This window comes from Phasianus colchicus, chromosome Z (genome assembly GCF_987193195.1).
Source record: "Phasianus colchicus chromosome Z, bPhaCol1.hap1.1, whole genome shotgun sequence".
In the NCBI taxonomy this organism is placed as follows: Eukaryota; Metazoa; Chordata; class Aves; order Galliformes; family Phasianidae; genus Phasianus; species Phasianus colchicus.
This window is the reverse complement of record NC_143476.1, coordinates 622,882-646,583: the sequence shown is the minus strand read 5'-3', so window position 1 is coordinate 646,583 and position 23,702 is coordinate 622,882. Positions and strand designations below refer to the sequence as shown.

Genomic DNA, 23,702 nt, shown 5'->3' with positions numbered 1-23,702 from the left:
CACAGTGGGACTGGGTTTTAAAATGAAAGATGATGGCTAAAAGGCAGATGAACAGTAACCAATTCATCAACTGCCACGTTGTTGCTGTATCAGAACTAGAAATCTCCCAAAGGAACACGTGGGAGAGAAAAACAGACTGCCATGGAGCTAACAGCACAACAGCTACCCCAGTGCCAGACTTGTCGTGGGCAGCTCCACTGCAAACTGCATAGTGCCATTCATCCTCCTGTTAACTGTCCACACTATAAGATATTCTTCAGTAAAATATTTAGTCCTGGACTAATTAAAAAAAGAAAAAAAAATAAAAAAAATAAAAAAAAACTGTAATCATTAGGTCACGCAAAATCTGACAAAGCACCCCTTGCTTCCCACCTGTCAGACTGGAAAAAAACATCAAGTTGATGTTCCCAAGCCAAAGATGCAGCTGTACTCACCTGCCTACCAATTCTCCAAGGCACACAACACACACTTCACAGGTATGAGCCTAAGGAAGATTTCACCATGTGCTGCACTAGACTAGGAACCCTTCTCCCTGACAAAAAAAAATGGAGTTTTATGTAAACACAGAAAAGCAGGAATTCCTGCCAGCAGAAGTCAGAGATGGTTGAGAAGCATTTGCCTCAGACCTTACTTGGTTCCTAGGTATTTTAAAAGCTGTAGGAAATTGCATTTTCTGCCTTCCAACAACGCTGAGGGTCCAGCCTTACTGAGGCATCAAAAATCCCTTAATTCAGCAACACAAAGGCTACGACATCTGAATGCCTGAAGTAAGCAGTGTAATGAGATTAAATAAGCACTCTGTCAATCTCCCTTATCCCTGTAGATTAAGATATGTAATAAAATAGAAGAGTTTGAAACAAAACTTTTTTTTTTTTTTTTTTTTAAGATGCAATAATACAGATAAGAAGTTATTTTATTTCTCTCTCACTACAAATGTATGTTTGAAAGTAAAGCAGGGCATCTTCAAACAAAAATGGTATCAGGACAGAAAGATTTTAGAATTGCACAGCTTTTATTTCTGCACATTTTCCCTAAGAGAAGTGTAACATGTGGGAAAGTGAGGAAATCCTTTCTGTATTCTTTCTGAATGACAGAGGAACCAGGCAGCAGACCCTGAAACTCAATGACTTCAAGCAACAAGACAAAAGGATCATAGAGGGAATGCAAAAAGAGCTACAAGCCCCACTAGGCAGAATATGAAATTCTGTAGAGGACACTGCTGCTCTAGTAACCAATGCTGCTAAACAGCTGTCTGCCTTCACATGTCAAGATAAACTAATGGCCTGATTTGTTCCATCCACCACCATGCTGTGACTTCCTCCTCTGTAGCCTGGAGGCAGTCTTCTCTGGAAAGTCCAAAATGGACTGCTAAACATCTCCTTATTTGTCTTCTTTGCTTGCTTCTGAGATGGGCTGGGTGTTACACCAGAGAGAACACACTGTCCATGGCTTCAGGAATTAAAAACAAGGTCTACGGAGAGTTTAGGAAGAGGAGGAGAAGCAGGCAGGGAGGCCCTGCAATTGCCCCAGCACCAAAGAAATTATTTCTCCCTCTCCCTGTAGACCATCATCACACTGCTGTATCTGCTTACGCTTGAGGGACCTGGATCTTGGTCAACTCCCTTTCAACTCATTCCCCCTCCAGTCAGGAGTACAAGCTTCAGGGAACCATTTAACATACAAGGATGGCCTGCACAGTGTCCAGTGCTGTGGTCTGTAGACAAGAGACCATAGACAACATCAGGAAGCTACCAGCACAAGACACGGAAGCTCCTTCTCCTAAAGGCTGGAATGAACACTGCTGTTCAGCTACAACGGCCTTACAAAATGTGTCAGCACTGAACCATAACCACCACCTCCTGCAAAGGCAGCCAAGGCAGGAGAGTGTGCTGCACCTGCAACTGAAAAAGACCTTGTTCTTGTTGCACCTTCACTGCTGACACACAGAAGTGCAGGACCCAGCAACAACTGCTTCGTTTTCCAGGGTCACCAGGAGCAAAACAGCACAGGCAGCCAAGCACTCCCCAGTCTGCATACGTTATTTCAGGTCATTTTACAGAGCTTCAGGCACTGCAATAGATATGAAACACTGAGAGCTCACGCTTTGCCTGTAACAAACCAGTCTGAGGAAACAGCATCCTTCTCCAGATTGGGCAATAATGCACTCAAACCGATGTGCAGTGCAGACTGGTTGGAAAAAGAAAAGTAACACATTTGAGCCAGAGATGATGGGAATGAGCTGCTGGTTTTGACCAATGGCCAAAAATGGGATTTCAGATAGAGAAAACGTTCCTGCTTAAAGCCACCAAGAAATGACTGAGCGTTCTGTGTACCTGGAACAAGATAACCACCAGCTGTGCTTCAAGTAGTGCTAATCTGGCTTCGTATTTTTTTATTACACCATAAGGGCTAAAGTCCTCAAAGCAAAATCTACAAGCACAGACCCCACAGAGCACTTGAGGTCTTGCACAAGATTCATTTGAAAAGCAGAAAGCTAAATTTGAGTCATAATATATTAAATACAATACACATATAGTATGGCGTGAGATATGGATTACTTCAGATTAGTAAATATTAGTAAATAAGTATCTAAGTCAACTCCAAAATATTTCTGATTGGTCTATTTCTGGCATACACCATCCCGTGGTCTCAGTAAGACCTCAACTTTCAGCAAAACCTGGCCATAATGACTCTCCTGAAGCACTCATGGGCAGCACATCCTATTCATTCCACTCCAGAAAAACTCCAAGCACTTCCACATCTCCGTACAGATACCAACTCAAGCCATTCCATGATTCTACAATTCCAAGATTCTATGACTGAGTCAGGTATCCCATCAATGTCTATTCAGATTTAGGACATGGATGCTTCCGACTATGAAAAATGGATTCAGCAGTCAGTTTCTGCAGCTTTCATGAAGCTCACATAGACAGCTTCCAATTCACTTCCTAGGTACCCAGGAATGTTAGATGAATGTTACTGCTTAATCACATTTCTAGAATCATATCATAGAATCAAAGAATTGATTCTGTAACTCTTTGAAAGGGTAGATAACTGCAGGAAGAGGGGAAATGGTTTTAAGTTGAGGGAGGGGAGATTTAGGTTGGAGATCGGGGGAAATTCTTTACAGAGAGAGTGGTGAGGCACTGGAACAGGCTGCCCAGAGAGGCTGTGGATGCCCCGTCCCTGGAAGTGTTCAAGGCCAGATTGGATGTGGCCCTGGGCAGCCTGGTCTAACAGTAAATTAGGAGGTTCGTGGCCCTGCACGTGGCAGGGGGGGGTGGAGATTCATGATCCTTGAGGTCCCTTCCAACCCTGGCCATTCTGTGATTCTGTAATGGTTTGGGTTGGAAGGGACCTTTAAGATCATCCAGCTCCAACACGCTGCTAGAGGCACTAATACTCCCCTGGGCAGCCTGTACCAGTCAGTGGTCCACCATCCTCAAAGGAAATAATTTCTTTCAAATATCTAGTCTGAATCTACTCTCTTTAAACTATTGTTCCTTCTCCTACCAATTCCCTCCTGACAGTGTCCCTCTCTAGCTCTTCTGGGTGACAGCATCCAGCAAGAGTTTTCGATTTAACAGTGTGTGATGTCACCAGGCAATGGATGTGACCTCACAGCCCTCCACTGCATAGACTGAGTCATGGCAGAGCCTGGCCCAACTGAGCTTGTACCTGGCCTCTGGCTGAGTGTGAGGCATGTAGACCTAGTGAGACTTTCTTGGGTTGTGCTGTGTGCCTCTAGCAGATGTGCCCATCCCCACAGCATCACCTGTGTCTCACCAGCCCTGCCTGGCTCAGGCAGCCAGGACTCACAGAGTGTACTCAAGGTAGTGGAGGTGAGTGCTTCCAATCTCCCTGCCATGGGCTGTTTGTGTCCCACCAGACAAGGCTGTCCATGGCCCCATCCACTCCACCCTTTCAGCTTAAAGCCATTACTCCTTGTCCTACCATTACAGTCTCTGCAAAAGAGTCAAACTCAGCTTTCCTGTAGAGCCCTCTAGGTACTGGAAGGCAACAGCAAAGTATCCCCCGAGCCTCCCCATCTCCAGTCTGAACAAACCCAGCTCCTTCAGCCTTTCACTGCAGGAGAAGTGCTCAACCCTCTGATCATCTTCGAGGCCCTCCTCTAGGCCTGCTCTAACAGCTCAGCATCCTTCCTGTGCTGGGGGCCCCAGTTCTGGATGTAGTCCTCCAGATAGGACCTCAGAAGGGCAGAGCAGAGGGGGACAGTGCCCTCCCTGCCTTGCTGCCACCCCTCTGTTGCTGCAGCCCAGAATACAGCAGGCTGTCTGGGCTGCAAGCACACACTGCTGGCTCATGCCCAACTTTCCGCCCACCAGAACACCCAACTCATCTGCAGGGCTGCTCTTAATCAGTTAATTGCCTAGACTTTATTCATGTCTGTGATTACCCTGACCCAGGGGCACCACTTTGATATATATACTTGAAATACACAATTAAAAGCTAGACCAAGAGCTTGGGTTTTTGTTTGTTTGTTTGCTTGTTTTTTCCATCATATAAACTAAGGATATTTGCATCTCTGAGCCCATTCACAAAAAAATTACGTATGTAGGTGCTTTTGTTATTCTAAAGTGCCAAACCTGCAGGAATTCCTAGAAGAAAGCCAATACTTGAAAGTGTGCCAATAACTGTTGACCAGTTAGCCTAAATTACATTTTACAAAACATTACCATGGAGTTGTACTGTGTTTAGCCAATGTGTTACAATTAAAGCTTCTCTGAAAAGGCTTTTGCGAAGTCTGAAACACAAATCTAAATCTACACAGGAATGACTGGTAACAGCAGTTAGCCTTCCATGGGCAGTTATGCTTTTTGAATAAAAATAAGAAAATCAAACGGCTAGACAGTAGTAAATTAGAGACACAAAGAAATGGAAACCCCGAATTTCTTCAAGATTTTGAGCAAGTTTGATCACTTTGAAGCATGACTCACTCTCTGACCTAATGGCATTTTCAAACTATGGAAAAAGTGGATCGTTATTTAGCAGTAGCTTAAATGAATTCTGGGCTTGTTCTGTACAACTAAAGTAGACATCAGTGTTACACTGCCTTCCTGTCAGCACCAATATGCTAAATGCCTGCCATGAAAAGCATTCTTTGTGTGTGAAAATGACACAGAAAAACATCAGCAATTAACAACCCTGATGACTGACAATTTAACTCAGAGCAGCTCATTTGAAGTTTTTGCTTTGCCAGGTGTTATACACTGTTCATCTCACAGCATTTGTCTCCATACAATCAGGGAGGATGAATTACCACTTGCCTGAGAATCAGAAAACTGCACTGCAAAAGCTGCTGCTGATTGCACCCACCTTCCAGAGAAGAGATTTCTTTATAATGTCATATTCTCTCATCATTTGAAAAGTATTAAAAACCCATACTGCAACCTATGGTAATACTAGCCTATCAATAAGCAGTACCAGCCTAGCCTTGTCAGCTGCAAAGTGCAACTCTAAATGGACCACCTGAAAGCTTTCTAAAAAAATGCTACATATTTCTTAGACACTCTTGATTATCTGGAAGAACTAACAGCATCCTGATGGCAGGACATGAAAGCTGCTTGCTCATGGTTTTCTTCACCACATCCTAGCTCTGTGATGCACATTCTGGTCTCTAGATCCTACAGCACATGATCACACTTCAGTAGAACGCACAGTAAGAGAACAGAATGTGGCTGTGCTCTGATATCCTATCTACCAGGAAGGCCGTGTCCTCCTTAGAACACATACTGCTGCACAGGCAGTGCAACAAACCTCTCAACAGACTAAACAGTATTTCTTTCAGATTACTGCTCCAGCTACAAGGTCAGTACCACAGACTTAAGGACAACAGTTTCTTTAAAAGTTACAAAAGCAAGGTTCCAGGAAATCAATAAAGAAGAAGAAAATTCTTCTTTACTTTTTTACTTTACTGATTCTACTTTTGGTCTTTGGTCTAGGAAGCTAGAAAACTGTATCAAGATATGAGAAAACAACTGTTGGGAACAACACAAAGGCTTTGTAGGAATAACACAATGACACACTTTAATAAAACTGTATCACCAATATCATTAGTTGATTTTTTCACACAGGGGACAGCAGGGAAGACTGCTGCACAAAACTGGCAACAATGCCATGTAGGTATGGAAAGATAAATTACCATCAGTGAGAATCTAACTCACAGTTACCAGCTCAGGCAACCTTCCTCCTGGTTCATGATTCTGTGGCAGCATGTACCAGGAACCACCCTGCTCTCAGAAGAATGGCCACAGAAAAAGAAACTCGGTTGCCACTTTCTCCACACATGAGAATTACAAATAATGGGCAGAATCAAAGAGCTGCACAGAAGCACCAAAGGTAAAAGCAGGCACAAACAGCTCAGCATCATCATTACATCTGCTTGCTCAGTGTGATGATTTTAATGCTAGCTCCTCCAGTTCATTATTTACATTATTGGAAGTTTTTAAACAAACTCTGCCCAACTCCCCCGATGATTCTCACATTGCCTTTGTGAAAGGCTTTAAACAAACACTTGGTAGAAACTAGTTTCAATTGCTAAAGAAAACTGTTTTTGCCAAGGAAGTGTTTGTGTAGACTCTTCATCACCTCTATGAAGGCTGCCTTAGTATCTTCTCTTCAACCTACGAAAGTAACTATATCCACATAACAACCAATGGATTTTATGTGAGAACGGCTGAATTATCTGCTTACTGTTTTCCAAAACTCACTTAAAAAACTCTAACCATGACATTCCACTTACAGAAGGAAGTCAGTCTACACAAATCACTTACAAGGCTCCATGTATATTATGACTGCTGTTCCAAAAATAAGGCCTTCTATTTTACTGTGTTGGCCCAGAACATCACAGGTGGATGTTGGTGGGATGGCAGCACAGATTGAACCTTCACACCAACATTCTGTTACAGCCACGTGACAGGTGGCAGTCTGACAAAATGGCACCTGACATGGAAGTGCATATGAAGCAGAAATGTACTGCTGAATTCCTCCATACAGAAAAAACAGCACACAATGGCATCCATCAACACTTACTGAACTTTTAGGGAGATCAAAGAGCGGGTGTTAGCACAGTGAGGTGACGGGTGGTGCGTTTCAGCAGTGGTGACATCTGTCACCTCCACTGGTGCAGATTTACATGAGGGTGGCATGCGGGCCACTGCTCATCACTGGTGAGAATGATTTGCTAATGGTGGTGACTGTGCTGAAAAATGGTGTTCGGTAACGGAGCATTTGCTCTACCAAACCAAAGTGATTTATCTGTTGTAGTTTCCACAGCAATAAGAAGGAGGCATTACTTTCAGAGCAACCTATGTAGCACATACTGAAATGGAAATATTTTATTTAAATCACAATTGCCACTATTTGCAGGTGTGGATGCTGAATTAAACTCCTTCTGAACAATTCTGAAAGGGCAGAGGAAGAAATTAAGCACATCCAGTCAGCTCCAAGACAGAACTGCATGCTGTGCTTAACACAGACATCAGTGCCGACTGACTGTTCTCCTGTAACAGACAGGCTTACAGCACAGTACCACGGCAGCAGAATAGCTCCCAGCTTATCCACCGCATGGGTCTGTCAGCATGAGACAACCCATCAGCTGTGAGGTGGCTGTAACCGACGCCCCACGCCGTTAGCCAAAACGCCAGGTAGGGAAAGAGCTGCCGTGTGCTATCAATGCAGTCAGCACCTCCCACCCAAGCGCCGTCCCCCACAGCACGGCTACGACAAGCAACGCAGTAACTACACAAAAGTGAGACAGGAAGGCCTGCTGTCTCACACGCCACCTCGGGATACGTTTCCCCACGGTCCAGGCCGTCAAGACGGACTCCGGGCGAGGGACGCCTGCTGTCCGCAGATGGCTCCCGCACACGCCGAGGCTGCACGCCAGGAGACACTTACGTTCCCCCCACCGGTTAAAACATCCGAGCGCTCCCTCCCTCCCTCCCTCCCTCCCTCCCTCCGAGGACCGCTCCCGCGCACCGCCGCCGTTACAAACCCAAACAGCCCCGGCTCCAGGCTCCACCTCCAGCGCCGGTAACGCGATGCTTGCAGCGGGGCCGGGCCGGACACCGGCAGTCCGCAGAAGACCCCAGCGGCGGGAGTTCCCGCGGACGGCAGCCCGGTCCTGCTCCAAGCTCACCGTCAGCGCGGGCCCTGCGCGCACCCAACCCGCCGCGCGCCGACTCTCGTCCGGAGGCGGAGCCGCGCCCGGCGCACGCGCCTGGGCCCCGCCGCCCCGCCCCGCGCGCCACCGCCCCGCGCGCCCAGCTGCTCCCCCTCCCCGCCTCTCGCCGGCACCCCGCTCACCCGCGATCCCCGCCCCCAGCCGCTGCCTCCGCGCGGCGTGCGGGAAGGGGAGCGGCGGCGCGGCGGGAAGGGCCGGACGTGGCCCTGCTCCTCGGCCCTGCGGCCCTGTAGCCCGCTCCCGTGACTCCACCCCCACTCCCACCCTTGCGCCGCGTCGGCCGGAAATGACGCTCGCGCGCCGCTTTCAACCGGAAGTGTTGCCACTTCACCGCGTCGGCCGGAAGTGACGCCATCGCTCCGCGACGGCAGCCAATGAGCAGCGCCGGCACTCGAGCTGTGCGGTGAGGCGTGCGGAGAGTGAGCTGTGCGCGGTACTGCGAGTACTGCGCTATGGCCGCCGCCACGTGGTGCTACCGCGGAGATCCCGAGGAGGAACAGCCGGCGCTGCTGGGTGAGGAGGGCGCCGGGCCGGGAGGCGGGGCAGGCGGTGGGGCAAGGCTCACGGCCTGTTTTTCCGCCCGCAGTGACGTTCTCTAATGGGCAGCTGCAGCGGCCCGACGCCGTGCGTTTCTCCCTCTACCGGAGCAGCGATGTGGCCAACGCCCGGAAGAAGAGGCGGAGGATTCTGGTAAGGCCTGCTGGTCTGGGCGGCCCCGCCGGCAGCACCACGTGCCTTCTCAGGGATCTGATCGGCACGCAGCAGAGCGTTGTTAATTCCTGCGGCTGCCCGCATGCGTGGCGCAGTGGATGAATAAATGATTTCTCAGCCAAAATCCTCAGGGGAAATGTCCTACGCCCGAGTAGAGACGCAAATGCTTAAAAATGTGTCTATGTCTGAGCCGTTTGTGCTACCTCTGTTTTCAGCTAGTTAATCATAGCCGCCAGATGATACAAAGGTTTTGAATGTAGCATGAAAAACTATACTGTAAACTGAGTTCCCCTGTGTTGTAATGATGGCTTTCCACAGTTCTTTGTCCTTTGGCTCATTTTGACATCCGTAAGGCTTGTTTTGTAGACTTAGAGAAGCTTTGAGTAACTGTATTAAGCAACCTGAAGCATTGCAGGTAAGATCTGAAGCTGACTGGGAGAGAATGCTCTTCTCTACTGACTCTTTCACAGTCTGCTTCTACTACTTCAAAGTGTGGTGACTGCAGCAATGTCAAGTATTGTGTCACCAGAGAGAATAAAGTGCATGTGGGGAAATATGCACTTTCAAATGATGCACTCTTCAAGTAGTTTTCCGTTGTTTTTCAGGTTTCAGAAACTGAAAGGCTTTCATACGTGGGAAATAACTTCAGCAGTGGAGCTATGAAATGTAACTCCCTATGCAGGTATGGGTAGCTGGCAACTCTGTGGCAGAAACAGGGAGGTGAAGGCAGAGGAACTGCACAAATAAAATATTTTTTGTAGCCTTCTGTGAAGCTGGCTGATGAGTTCTCGTTGAGATCATGGTGTGAATGCAGAGGATTTGGGCAGTAGACAAAAGCTCCTGGCAGCTGCACCATTTGCACTTGTTATTTCCTGTTTCTTATACATAAGTGGAGTGTAGCTCTGCTGGAGGAAAAGGAGAGAAGGTTTCTGCGCATAGCTGAAACCTAGGGACAGCAGCTTCATTCCTTCTTAATTGTGAAGATCAGCATCTTTTAGTCAGGAACCCAGTGGGTTATTAGTCACCATTTAACTTCAGGCCACAGTACAGTGGTGCTGTATGAATTAGTAATTTGTCTGTGCCTATTGCTGTAATGGGAAGCTTCAGTGAAATCACCTATTTTCACATGTCCTGATTTAAGAAGGTGATTTCTGTAGCTTTGAGGCAAATCCCATGAATTCCTAAGAATTATTTTGTATGGGAGATCTTTCTCATCCTCTGGTAGAAAAACTTCTTGAGTAGGTAGAAAACCAATGTAAAATCATCTTACTTTGTTATATCTAACCTGCAAAGCTGTGAAATGCATATGACGTGTGTCAGGCTCCTGTTAGCAAGTGCTGTACCCTGTGAATGTGCTCCATTTGTCCTGCACTGTTTGCTCATGGTTTATCTCTACTCTGACTGCAGGGACTTCTTAAAGTGGGGTGACACAATGAAGAGTAAACAGAATTGCAAAAACTCTTAAGGGGAGGTGCTTCCAGCCATTTAATGTCCTTGTGCTCATTCTTCTGAAAGTGTCATGATATGGATTATTACATATTTCTCTCCAAATTAAAAATATGTGGTGAGCTGTTCAGTGGGCAAAGAACAGGCTGCAAAATCAAGTCCAGAGAGAGGTGGTCAATGGCTCTGTGTCTGAATGGAGATCAGTGACTCCCACAGGAGTCAGTGATGGGACCAATAGTCCTTAATGTCTTAATCAGTGACAATGATAGTGGAGTTGAGTGCACCCTCAGCAAGTTTGCTGATGGCACCAACCTGTGGGTTGCAGTCAACACACCAGAAGGATGGGATGCCATTCAGAGGGACCTAGACAGGCTTGAGCAGTGGGCCCAGGTGAACCTCGTGAGGTTCAACAAATCCAAATGCAAGATCTAGCACCTGGCTTGAGGCAACCCTAACTACTAATACAAGCTGGGGTATGAAAGGATTGAATGCAGCCCTTTTGAAAATGTGCTGGGAGTGCTAGTGGGTGGGAAGCTGGACATGAGCCAGCAATGTGCCCTCTCAGCCCAGAAAGCCAACTACATTCTGAGTTGCATCAAAAGAAATGTGGCCAGCAGGGTGAGGGGGGTGATCCTGCCCCTCTACTCTGTGCTGGTGAGAGCTCACTTGGAGTGTTGTGTCCAAATGTGGAGTCCTCAGTACAGGAGAGACATGGACCTGTTGGAACACATCCAGAAGTGGGACACAAAAATGATGCTAAGGGGTAGAACAGCTCTCCTATGAGGAGCTGAGAACTGAGTCTGTACAGCCTGGAGAAGAGAGAGCTCCGATGTGACCTGATATCTAAAGCAGAGCTATGGGGAAGAAGGGGACAGACTCTTCAGCAGGGTCTCTGGTGACAGAACAAGGGAAATGGCTTCAAGCTTAAAGAGGGTAGATTTAGGTTGGATATAAGGAAAGAATCTTTTACAGTGAGGGTGGTGAGGCACTGGAAGAGGTTGCCCAGAGATGTGGTGGATGCCCCACCTCTGGAGACCTTCAGAATGAAGCTGGATCAAGTCCTGGACAGCACAGTGGATCTGTGGTGTCCCTGTGCATTGCAGGGGAGTTGGACTCAATGACCTTTAAAGGTCCCTTCCTTTTTCTAAGGATTCTATGATTCTGTGGTGAGGAGCAGCACAGACTATTTGGGTTTGCTCCTCTGAAGTCTGAAATGAAAAAGATTTGACTTGATTGAAATTAACCTGTTTTCGAGGTGGCACATTCATTTTTCTCAGCTCTGAGTCTGTCACTGGTAATCATTTGCACCTGTTCTCCCCAGGTATTTTCTTGGTGTTTTAAACAAGGATTCTGGACAAATGGAAGTCTTTAATGCTGAAATATTCAACATGCAACCCTTACTATCAGGTAGGACTATTCTGTATTTAACCCTGGTGCCAAGGTCACAGAATCCTGGAAATATGTATGCATTCAGCAATTAACTAATTGGCTACTGACAGCATTGCCCTCTGTTTCCTCCTACTCTTATTCCCTCATTTCTGCTGTACTGTCTTAGAATGAGGGAAGATGCATCACTCTCGCTGCACCTGGGGAACAGCATGGCATGAACAAAGGGAGAAGGAAGCAAGATCATAGCTGAAATTCAGGAAGGGGTCAAGTACAGAGTTCAGGGGTGGGAGGGTGGAAATATCAGGTTTAGAAATAAAGTTGTCACTGCTTAGAATAATTGCAGCCTTCTCTTGCTGAGGGAAGCTTGGAAATAATGAAGTCATCAGACTGAATCATTTGATTGAAAAAAAAAAAAAAGAGCAGCTTTTCCCCAGCAGAACTGCTTTTTATTACTGAATGTAGTTGAAATAATCCTAAGAATATGATCTTTAAGGATCTGCTTTCTTCTGTGGGCAACAGGAGTTTAGTATTGCTGCAATCTGTGCATTATGCTTTTAGATTTTGTAGCAAAAATTGTTCTGCCTTTTCCCTTTTTTTTCAGGTATGTAATCTTTTATATTCAATGTATTCTTTTATTAACAAAATCCTGTAGGGAAGACCCTGGAGTGGTATTTCTAGTTCTTCTGTAATGTATTAGTTCTAAAGGGGTACCAAATACATGCACTTTCCTGCCTGCTGCAAGCCAAGCATACTAATTTTTATTCTTTTGTAGATAACTTAATTCCTGATGACACAAGGGATTATCAGAATAAATCCTACAGGGAAAAGGTAAAGTTAAAACCCGATATCATAATCTGCTATAGTTATCCAGCAGACAGTGGTAGGTTCTTGTCTGAGGTTGAGATGTTTGATTTGTTGCAGAACAAACTTTGCAGGGTCAGCGCTTTATCTATCTGCTGAAAGTTTTTGAGACAGCATGTTATTAGTGTCTAGCTTAGCAGTATTTTCCTAACTACTTCAGGCTTGTCCACAGTCCCAGGTAAAACGTGCCCTCTTGCACTTTTTGTAGTATGCTTGGGTTGTACCCAGTGGTGTGTTTGAGATTACTTAAAAAATGTAGATATAGAACAAGCAATGGCTATCTGCGTATTCTTCTTTCATGCAAAGTGTCTTGAATTCAGCAGTGTGTTGTCACTTGCTTCTCTGTTATGCACAGGTGGATTTGTGCATTGAGGCTTTTGGTACCAGCAAGCAGAAGCGAGCTCTGAACTCTCGGCGAATGAATGCAGTGGGCAATGATATTCTCAATACAGCTGTGACAAAAGCAGCAGCAGATGTTATAGATGCAAAGGGGGTAACAGGTAAGAATGTTGTCTAAGATGTTGGTGAAGGCAATCAGAATTACCCTCTTCCTGTCCATTCCTTGCCAAATATGGCAGGAAGAAGAAAAGTGTTTTCCTTGAGTAAGAAGGTAGGTGGTTGGTTTAACTGCTGAGATGGGCACATGCTGAGGAACTTGCCAATTTTTATTGGAAAAGGGGCTGCTTTTCTATCTGGCTATGCTTAGTGCGGACATTGCATGGGTAAGGGAAAGCTCCTGTGTTATCAATGTCCATCTGCCCATTTTTGTTGGTGTTCTAGAAGTCCATGGGCATTACTCTACCAAAATAAATGTGGTAAATTCACCTGGCTTGAAAAGGGTCAATGAATTGTTTGTTCATTAAGGTCTTCAGAATGTATGGAAAATGGCCTAAGCAGTATCTTATGACTTAAGCAGTATCACAGCACTTTGAGTTTGGTTAGTCTGGTAAAGAGGAGGCCACAGGGAAACTAGCAACAGTCCACAGCTATCTGAAAGGGCAGTCAGAGCCTAGCCTTTCCCAGCAGTGTAAGGCTTTACAGAAAGTGTTAGCAGCAGAAGTTGCAGTGATCTCCAGACTGTGTGAGAGAGAGAGAGAGAGAGAGAGAGAGAGACTCCCTGCCTGGAAGGGTAATGCAGCTCTGGGACACTTACAGGGAGGTGTATGGTCACTGTTCTTTAGGTGACCTCCAAAGCCTGTACAAAGCCAGGGCTCCTCTGATGTAATGCTGGAGGCAGTCCTAGTCCAAGCAGATAGTTGGAGTTGAGACCTCTAGAGCTCCCTTCTTTCAGCACTTATGGGATTCTAACCTGTATTAGCTATGAATGAGAGAGACATCTGCTGACTATCATCTCTCATCAGCTTTGGAACTCTTATCCCTTGTGTGCTGTACTCCATGTTTGCTGTGCTCTATGAGCTACCCTGGGCCAAATGGATGTCCATTGGGACACAGGGTGTCAAAACAATGTTCTTTTACACATTGTAGAAACAAGAGGTGCTGTTGTACCAATCAGTTTATATTGGAGCACTTCTTGCCTTGAATTTTTTCTAGTCTAGGGCAGCATTTCTGAATCTGAAGTAGCAGAAAGTTCACAGAAGTGATTTGAGAAGCCTTTGAAACACTCTGTGGGAAATAACAATATGAGATCTGTGTGGTCCTGTACGGAGTCAGGAGTTGGAGTCAGTGGTCCTTGTGGGTTCCTTCCAACTCAAGATCACAAAATCAGCTTAAGCTTGGAAAAGATCTCTTAAGATCATCTGGCCCAACCAGCACCACCATGCCTGCTAAACCACGTCCGTCGGTGCCACAATTACCCTTTTATTGAAAACTCCCAGGGATGGTGACTCTACCACCTCCCCAGGCAGCCTGTTCCAATGCTTGACCATTTGGGGAGAAGAAATTTTTCCTGATACCCAACCTAAACCTCCCTGGTGCAACTTGAGGCCGTTACCTCTCATCCTATTGCTGGATACGTGTGAAAAGAGTCCAACTTCCCTGCAACCTCCTCTTAAGTATTTGTAGAAAGCAATAAGGTCTTCCCTGAGCCTCCTCTTCTCCAGACTGAACAGTGCCAGTTACCTGTTTTATGCTCTATGATTTTAAGGCACCGGTGTAAAATTTAGCATGCTTAGTACATTACATGCAAATCTGAGGCTCTCAGCCTTTCCTTGCCTCCTGGAATGCTTTCTGTGTTTGTAAATGACAGTCACAAAATAAGAAAGAGCTGTGGCCTTTCCTTATGCTGTTCCCAGTGAATTAAGTGTTTAAAAATCCAGTTCAGTTTCTGTTTTCTTTTGTAACTAAACTAGCGTTGACCCAAAGACCCCATTGAGTTGGCTTGTATTTACAAGAAGTCATGGACTGTGATTGTATTCCTTGTGGCTTTCTCTGCGTGGTGCAAATGCTGTCTTCTTTTCTTCTTCACTCCAAAGCTTTGATCCAGGATGTGGCCCAAGATGATGAACAGAACATGTCCATTTTCCTACCACCGTGTCATGAAGATGCTGACAAACCAGAAAATGTTTACAAGTTTGAGGACAGTATCTTTTTCAGTGGCAGTGTGGTTTCTGTTGCCTGGGAACTTCCTTGTTGGTAGTCTGGCATATGGGAGAAAGTGCTGCTAGGCATGTGACAGCAGAGCTGAGCCTTCTCCCCTCAGAAGCCAAACGCTGAGAGCAGGAACTTAGTATGTTGGGGCTTTGGGGTTGCCAGTTCTGTATTCTTCCTCCTTCCTATAAAGAGGGGGATACTGTGCCTGCTTGTTGGGAGCTATTCAGCTAAGAATAACAATGAGGCCAAAAGTATGAGACATTCTTTGTGTTTCAGCCACTATACTTCAGAGATACTTGGTTTTGGTTACAATAAGTTCTGTTGTTACATCCTGCTAATTTATAATTTTCTTCCCCACTTCCCTGCCCCACACCTCCTATAGCAAGAGCTGACAGACTGTATCTCACTATGAGCTATTCAGAACCAGTAAAGAGAGAAGGTCCTCGTGTTCTTTTCTTTAAAGTCCATCCAGTTCTATCCCCAGCAGAATATGAAGCATTGCAGAGTCCAGCAGCAGCCTTTATTAACATCACTTCAGAAGAAATTGCCAAGAAAACAGAAGAGAAAAGGTAATACTTCTGCAAGCAGCTTTTTAATAGCTAAGACTGGCGTTGTGAAAATGTGGTTCTTCTTACATGCAGGATGGCAGCTGTTACCAGCTTTACCAGCTCCCCAGTATGGATAGTTATAGTCTTCAGTCTAAAGGGAAGACATTAGGCCATGTCTCTGTGCTTACCTTTGGAAAGTGTGGAGGTGTAATGTTATGGAAGAAGAGGTGCTGTGCACATTTTCCTACCACCATGTCATGAAGATGCTGACAAACCAGAAAATGTTTACAAGTTTGAGGACAGTATCTTTTTCAGTGCAGTTGTTCTTTTGGGAACTGATTATAGAGAAAGATAGGGAGTAAATCCAAAGTGTAGGATGAAGGCAGATGCCTAGATATGGGACCACAGATCTGTGCTAAGAATGACAGACCTGTGGCTGAGCACTGTTCCCACCACATACTGTCGTAATTGGAATTTGGTGTGGCTTTGCAAATGGATATGGACTTGTGTTAAGTCCTGGTGCTGAAGTAAGCAGGTAAAGCACAAGCCACAGTTCACTTTCACTGCTTCCCATCTGTGCCTAGGTAAGGACCTGCATAGTGCCACATGCAGAAATATGCTGACTGGTGGGCAAAGAAAATGTGCACACAGCAGCATTGTTAGCTTTCTTGTATTAGTGTACGGGGAACTATTCTAACCTGAAAGAGCTGTGCATTGAATTTAAGGGTGTGTTGTGTATGGTTCTAATAAGTATCTAGTCCCTGATTCTTTGGTCCTCATGCTCCCTCTCTTTCCTCTTCAGCCATTGCTCCTTTGTCTTAGAGGAGCTGAAGTTCCTGCCTGCTGATGAAAAGAGCAGGGATCGCAAAGCTCGATGCCTGTGGTTTCTAGACATCCTTATTAAGTTCAGCTTTCTGAAAATAATCAAGAAGAAGCGTAAGAAAATTTTCAGCTCTTTTTAGCTACCTGCTGGGACTTGGTTTGTAGTTACTATAATAGCAAATACTGAAGCTACCTGGAGTTACCTGTTTGATAAATGGCTGCTTGCAGGTCGTTTCCAACCTTGTGATTCTATGGTTCACAGTATTTCCATGTCATTGTGGAGTTTTAGATCTGCATCTACTGGGAGATACATGTGTCGTTCTTTTTAGTCCCTTTCTAAGTGTCATACATCAGGGTCCTGCTGTGAGCTCCTATTGTAAGAGATAAAATAGCTTAGATCTGAATGTGAGATTCTTTTTTCGCTTATTCAGGGTTTCTAAAAACTAAAAACGCATTTTATATTGTCAAACTTTACTCCTAAGCCAGGAGGCAGGAAACTATCAGTACTCTCCCTCATCTAGCCTCCATGTTTTAGCTGCAAGAGGCATACATACACAATGCGATCTTTAGGTGTTTTTGTGCTCTTAAGAATGGGGGGTTCATGTCAGACTTTGCTTAATATCTTGTGGGTGACAGTCTTCAAAATGTTGCTTATAAAATGGCAGGAACTGCTTTTCTCAAAGGCACCACGCAAATGTTTTGGTTGAAGTTTTCAGGACTTGCTGTATTTCACAGACCTTGTGTTCCTGTTTCCTACAAAAATTCCAACGTTATCATTTTCACTGACAGGGAAGATGGGTGAAGAAGGTCTGTCTGTAAATATCTTTCTGCATTGGTGGAGATTCAGGAGTCATCCAACAGGGGTTAGTCTAGGAGGCCTGAAATGGATGTGAAAATAACTAGTCTTGGTGCTCACTGTGAAACCCCTTTCTATCCTAGATCCATTGGGTCCTGAATGCCCTCACATCATTAGCAGGAAACTTATGAAGAACTTCACTTCACTGACCTACAACAATGGCAGGTAAGGAACTGTGATTGCTTTGGTGTTACTGATGTTGAAATGGTGTAGAATACAGCTTGAAGGGCCAGAGAGTCATTATCAAATAACACTGCACCAAAATGGAAACAGCAGAAACTTCTCTTGAGTAGCAGACCAGGCCAGGTAGAATATTCTGTTATGACTGATGTTCATCCATGAATAATGCAAGTCTAAAATGTAACTGGGAAAGGCAGAACCATGTGTGTATAAACAAGCCTGTGCCTGTGAATTTAGCCAGACTCACCAGGCTGACTTAATCAGCAAGAGTGAGAAGAATTATAACTTCTACATATATATATATATAACTTGCTACAATGCATTTCCTCAAGAATCCAACAGCCTCTGCACAAAGCAAGCCTAACTGCCATGGTTCAGCCATCACACAGCTGCTATTTGCTGTGAATTGGAAGTTAACAAGAAAGTTTGAGTCCAAATGGGCCAGAGGGAACATTTGTCTATAAAGACTCACACCAGAGGTGAACAGTCAAATTAAATGCTTTCAGACCTGCTTTGTATGTTGTGTATTTCAGGTGCCATTAATGGTTGCAGTGAGTACCTTCAGATCAGTTTCACTTTGCTATGCTCTTGCCAGTGTGCCAAAGAGGCAGAAGTGTCAGTAGTTAGTGATTTAACCAAGTCTGTAAACTAGTAAACGTTTCCAGAGGCCTGCACTTCTGAACAGAAACATAGGCAGTTGGTGAGGAAGACCTTGAAGGTCCCTGTAATCAGAGATATGTGTTGCTTAAAGCTCTTTTTCATGTCTAGGAAATGCTTGTCATAGCTAACTGGGACTCCAGTTCTGTCTGCACCTCATAAATGGTTGTTTTGGATTTGCTAACTGCATTTCATCTGTTCTCATTCTTGCTGTTTAGTGTTCAGAATTTAATCTCTGCATCACTGAAGACTAAAATTGCAGCATACGTCATTGCATTGGCTCTGCACATTAAAAACTTCCAAATAGACCTCACTATCCTGCAGAATGACTTGAAGCTCCACGAAAGCAGGTGAGTCGTGTTTGCTCCTGCAAGCCTATGGTCCTCCTGCAAGCCTATGGTCCTCCTGCAAGCCTATGGTCCTCCTGCAAGCCTATGGTCCTCCTGCAAGCCTATGGTCCTCCTGCAAGCCTATGGTCCTCCTGCAAGCCTATGGTCCTCCTGCAAGCCTATGGTCCTCCTGCAAGCAATCTGTAGGGAAAAGAGCTCTGGAGCCTCTTCTGTGCCCAAATAGTACACTGATACCTGCTGTGAGATTTCTAAGTTGCAGTTGGACTCTGCATGTGTTGAAGTTTTAAATTCAAGCCCTGCTACGTGTAGTGGGGTGGTTATACAACTCATAGCTTTGAAAAGAAGTGCTTTTCACAAAGCTGCTCAGGTGCGCTATAAGGTTTTTCATCTATTTGAAAGTGGGAAAACTTAAGGCAGGCAGCATCAAAATGGCAGAAAACCTATCCAGGTGCTGCCCAGTGCTGTTTCTTGCCTGCCAAATCACGTTGTTCCTCACTGAACAGTCTGCTGTATCCCTTCTTTCTGCAGAGATTTTCTGTCAGCTAGTTACCAGTTTGGATGCAAGCACAGATTTGTATCCGACTGTAACTGGAAAGCTTGGAGCAGATTTTCTGTCTCACAGGCAGATTGCAAGCATGTAGTTGCTCTACCTCCCCTGGTACAGGACTTTGCAATTCAATTTCATAAGATTCTGCTCACCTCACCTCTTCAGTTTGTCAGAGTCTATCTGGATGTCAGCATAGCCCTCTGGCTGCTCCTCCCAGTGCCAACTCAGTGAAGCTGAGTGGGTAGAGAACAACATGCAATATAAGCATCTAGGCAAAAAAATGCTTGTTATGTTCGATTGTGGAGAAATTTCTCCCTATGCTTAAATCTTCTGTGGAGAAATAACTGTTCTCCTGCCAATGATGTCTCTGTACTGCTAGCTGCAAGACATGCTTAAACCTGCAGGTGTCAGGCAGAGCCTCACAGTTCCTCTGGCACTGAGAACTCTTCCACTGCAGTTTGCACTATAATATCTCTCTGGCTCCTGCAGAATAAATCAGGAATTGATCAGAACTAATCAGCCAGTGTGCTGAGCTTGCTGGGAAATATCCCTACAGACATTAGCTCATCAGGCAACTTGTTATTACTGTTTGGGACTGGGTCAGGTGGCCCTGTTAGTAGCTGCTCAGCTGTGTGTGATAGCTGCCTTTCCTGTTCTGCAAGTTGTGGTGACTCTAAAGACATTTGCTGCCTAGATCCACTGTGTTTATCTTTTCCATTGGGGTTGTTTAGAGGGGAAGGAACTGAAAGGACAAAATCCCTTCAGTATCACTGTGAAAAACATTCTAGAAGCTGGGGCTTCTCCTAGAAGGATTTAATATCAAGATTCTGGGATAACTGGAAGTTACAGAGCTGTTAGCTGCCTCTTGGTTTTGTAAGCTCTATATTCAAACCTATTGCAAAGATTTCTGGGTTTTGCCTCCAGTTCTGTTCTTTGTTGACTAATAGTGGCTTTAACAGTATAATCTGATGTTGGTTTCCTATACTTTTTAAAATTTTATTGCTTTGGAAGTAAGCTTTTCAATAAAAGACATTTTCTTTTTCTGCAATTAACACCAAAGTTTTTGCTTTTAAGTGCTGTACTAGAGCTGGGAGCATAGACTGTAGTGTGATGGTAAGAAAAAAAGTGAGGGAAGCAGCAACCTCTTGGAAAAACAAAGATGAGGCATCTGGCCATGAGCCACTTGATTTAGCCTTGGAATGATCATAGCTTAGAGTGGGAGGTTTGTTTGAATAGCACCAGATATCTCTTGCCATCTGAATCTGTTTGTCTTTCAAAGATGTGAAGTCAGCTGAGAGGATTCTGAGATGTGTTCTCCTGGTCCCAGATGGGGGAGTATTTTCATTTCCTCGCTACATTTACTCAGACATGCTTTCTTCTGTGTTTGGCAAGTCTCCAGGTGTGTTCAGGCCTGTGACATCTTGACCAAGCCCTACTTAGTACAGATCTCAACCAAGACTTTCTGTTCACATCTAGGACTGCTGTATTTCAGCAGTTAAGAGGAGATGTTTTCTTTGTTCTAGGTTCTCTCCATCCTGCCATTCATAGTATAAGATTCTATTGGGAAACAGGCTGCTTGCTTTTTTTTTTTTTTTTTTCCAAGGCTGCTGTACACTGAGTAAAGCACCATGGGTTTTTAATACTCTCTGAGGTGCTTTTTTCCAGTTTGGTGGTGTTTTAGCCTTTCCAGCAAGGCTCTGCCTTGTAGTCTTTATATACTTCCAGCTTATGTTCTCGTGCTTATGTTGAGATGCAGAGCAGACATCCTGCTTGTGCTTCTGCCTCTTAGCTTTTCTCTGGAGGTGAAAAAGCTGTCGCTCTTTTTGCAGTGTCTTCCTCAGAGGACCTTTCTGCCCCACTAACACAGTGTTTTTCTGTTGTTTTCCAGGATGATGGACATTGCGAGGGCCATGCGGTTGAAGGTCTCCAAGGCAAAGGGGATGCCAGGACTCGAGAATGATCAAAATCACAAGCTTGGCACCCTCTCTCTCCCCTTGCCTGTGCAGAAAGCATCAGGAAGCCAGAGGAAGCGCAGAAAGATTAACTAAAAAGCAGGGGTGAAACAGTTTCATTCTCAACACTTATTCTGCACGTGCAGCATCATGGGGATGCTTTTGTCTGTTGGATTTGGCTTTCCAGCATCACGGCACAGCCCCATTGAAGTCTCTCAGTTGATGGGAACAGATATTCACAGAATTGCCAAGGTTGGAAAAGACCTTCAAGATCATTCAGTCCAACCATCCACTTATCACCAATAGTTCTCACTTAAACCATGTCCCTCAACACAAAATCTGCCTTTCCTAGCAGCCTGGCCCCAGGACAAGGGGAGGGTGCAGTGCAGCACAGACAAATAATATGGCACTGTGCTTAGTTTGCAAGGAAATCATGAAATTTTCAGAGATTATGATTTCAGAAGACATTATATGCAGAAACATGCTGCCACAGTCCACGTGTGTCGGGGGGTGCTTTGTAAAAATAAAATAGTGGAACTGAAAAAAGTCACTTTTTTTTAATGAAAATGGACTATAAAGGCTAGTTACCTGATAGGAAGCCTGATCACAAGAAAATCAAAACCATTTTCTGACACTGAGTTTGTTAAGCAATGTGTGGAAACCATGATAGATATAATGTGTCCTGCTTGAAAAACAGAAAAAGATTTTTGTAAAATAATTTTGTCTCACCAGTCTGTTGCTGGTTGAACTGAGGAAATAGGAAAAATCTATCAGAAAAAAAAAAAAATTGGAGAGTAAAGCTGCTAATTTTAAATATTAAGCTTTGGCAGTAGATGAAAGTACTGATGCTACATTTGTAGCTCTTCTGGCTATTTTCATAAGAGATGTTGGTAACAAATACAATGTCACTGAAGAAATGGCTTCTTTGGTGCCACTGAAAGGCACAGCTCTATCTCTTTGATTTGTAAGAAGCAGTAAAAAAAGTAAATACATGAAAATGATTTACTTCAACTCTTGCCAACACACGTGGCACCATGATTGCTGGCTACAGATGGTGAGCCAGCAACAGTCAGTACAAAAGGGGGATGTATAAAATTCATAGGAGATGATGTAGCTACCTCTGGTAACTCAAGTGTTACAAAACATCACTGCATCAGGCATCAAGAAAATGGTTAATGTCATGCAGATCATCATCAAAGCTGTGCACTTCACAACGTCTGATCATCGCCAGTTCTAGGAGCTCCTTAAAAGTGTGGGTGCTGACTACAAGGTCATCATTAGCTTTGCTGAAGGAAGGTGGCTAAGTCAGGGTTAAATACTAAAAAGTCTTTATGATTTGCAAAGTGAAATCAAGTCCTTTAGGGAATCGGAAGGAAAACTTGTTGTGCCAGAACTTGAAGATGAAAGATGGCTCACAGATTTGGCATTTTTGGTGGATTTGACTGCTCATTTAAGTGAGTTAAACATGCATCTTCAAGGTGAAAATCACCTTATCTGTGCTGTGTTTCAGACAAGGGCATCTGAAATAGAACTTAAATTATGGCAAGCTCCAGGTATGGTAAAATAATTTCATCAGCCTTGTGAACAGTGAAAAATACGCAGCTGTGCTTTCCATTTTGATAAATTTGAGAACAAGTTTCAAGATTTCCAAGCAAATTTTCACGTGGAATGTATAGAGTTGCAATCAGACATTCAACCCAAAGAAAAATTGGGTCACATCTCTCCACGAGACTTTCATAAGCCCTCTCTTTCCAGGGAGAAACATCCCTCGCTTCAGTCACGTGTTATTTGTGTCATCACTTTTTGGCAGTGTCAACTGAAAATGAAGCCCTTCCGGAGGGCAGAGAGTATCTGCAGAGGTAAAGCTCCTTCTGGTAGGCCAGCAGCAAAGCATGGACATACAGGCATGCCTGTTACTGTGTCCTCATTACCTCCACGTTAGAGGCTCTGCCGGGAAGATCAGAACTGTTTCTATTCCTGAAAGCCACTGTGGTTCTTCTGTCATGGTAGGACTTTCTGAATGGGGTCTTAAGGATCCACCAGCACCCAAGCCTGTACAGCTCAGGCAGAACTGAATATCAGAGCTCGCTCTCTTTATTTGTATTTGTTTTTAACAGTTGATTTCTATCTGCCTGTTTACGTTTTGGGGGAAAACAACTGTTTCTGCTCTGGCATCTGTACAAACTGTGTGCAGGTAGGCATCATTTCTGGTGGCAGCTTTCTTTTTGTCTCCTACCAGAGGGAACCACTTTTTCCAGGGACTGGCTGCTGGAATTGCAGTGAATGGGAATGGAAGAGAGCAAATGACAGATAAAGAAATGAAAGTGGTTTTGTTATGCCAGCTCATTTCTCCCAAGTGTTCTGTTTATTTGATTGCCGAATTTATTTTGTTGTGTTTCTTGAGTGATGCCAGGTACAACAGTCTCCCAGTTTGCATTTCTGTTGCTGATGAGAGCAACATAACTTCCATAGAATCACAGAATCATCACAAGGTTGGGTTGGGAGGGATCTTGCAGCCGTATGAAATGTGGTTTCTCCATCCCACGCTGTCTAGTTAACAAGATAATACTGTTAATGAGGGGTTTTTTTTGTTTGTTTGTTTGTTTTCCACTGTTAAAAAGTGGTTT

General features: G+C 44.6%; 2 protein-coding genes across 5 annotated transcripts in view; one reads left to right on the top strand and one right to left on the bottom strand.

Moving 5' to 3' along the window:
* ZBTB5 (zinc finger and BTB domain containing 5) overlaps positions 1-8,543 on the bottom strand; it is a 15,407-nt gene extending 6,864 nt beyond the window's left edge. Inside the window, exons 1-2 of one of the 4 annotated variants that reach the window (XM_031609559.2) lie at positions 8,329-8,453; positions 435-532 (exon numbers count right to left, since the gene is read on the bottom strand). The gene's annotated coding sequence lies outside the window, so the exon portion shown is untranslated. Of the gene's footprint in view, positions 1-434; positions 533-8,017; positions 8,232-8,328 lie in introns of those variants that run through there. The other 3 variants (XM_090130881.1, XM_031609558.2, XM_031609560.2) reach the window with 3 other exon arrangements.
* Positions 8,538-23,702, top strand: POLR1E (RNA polymerase I subunit E). Its single transcript, XM_031609561.2, has 12 exons — positions 8,538-8,719; positions 8,793-8,896; positions 9,523-9,599; positions 11,685-11,770; positions 12,525-12,580; positions 12,969-13,113; positions 15,046-15,153; positions 15,636-15,732; positions 16,514-16,647; positions 17,473-17,554; positions 18,445-18,576; positions 21,012-23,702. The coding sequence occupies exons 1-12, from the start codon at positions 8,659-8,661 to the stop codon at positions 21,169-21,171; spliced, it is 1,242 nt and encodes a 413-aa protein (XP_031465421.2). The 5' UTR covers positions 8,538-8,658; the 3' UTR covers positions 21,172-23,702.

What these genes read in the sequence shown, in the direction of transcription:
- POLR1E (XM_031609561.2), top strand. Translation starts at nt 8,659, where the DNA reads ATGGCCGCCGCCACGTGGTGCTACCGCGGAGATCCCGAGGAGGAACAG. An exon ending in GAAAATAATCAAGAAGAAGC is followed by an intron (nt 16,648 to 17,472) that starts GTAAGAAAATTT and finishes TTTCTATCCTAG; the next exon opens with ATCCATTGGGTCCTGAATGC. An exon ending in TTGAAGCTCCACGAAAGCAG is followed by an intron (nt 18,577 to 21,011) that starts GTGAGTCGTGTT and finishes GTTGTTTTCCAG; the next exon opens with GATGATGGACATTGCGAGGG.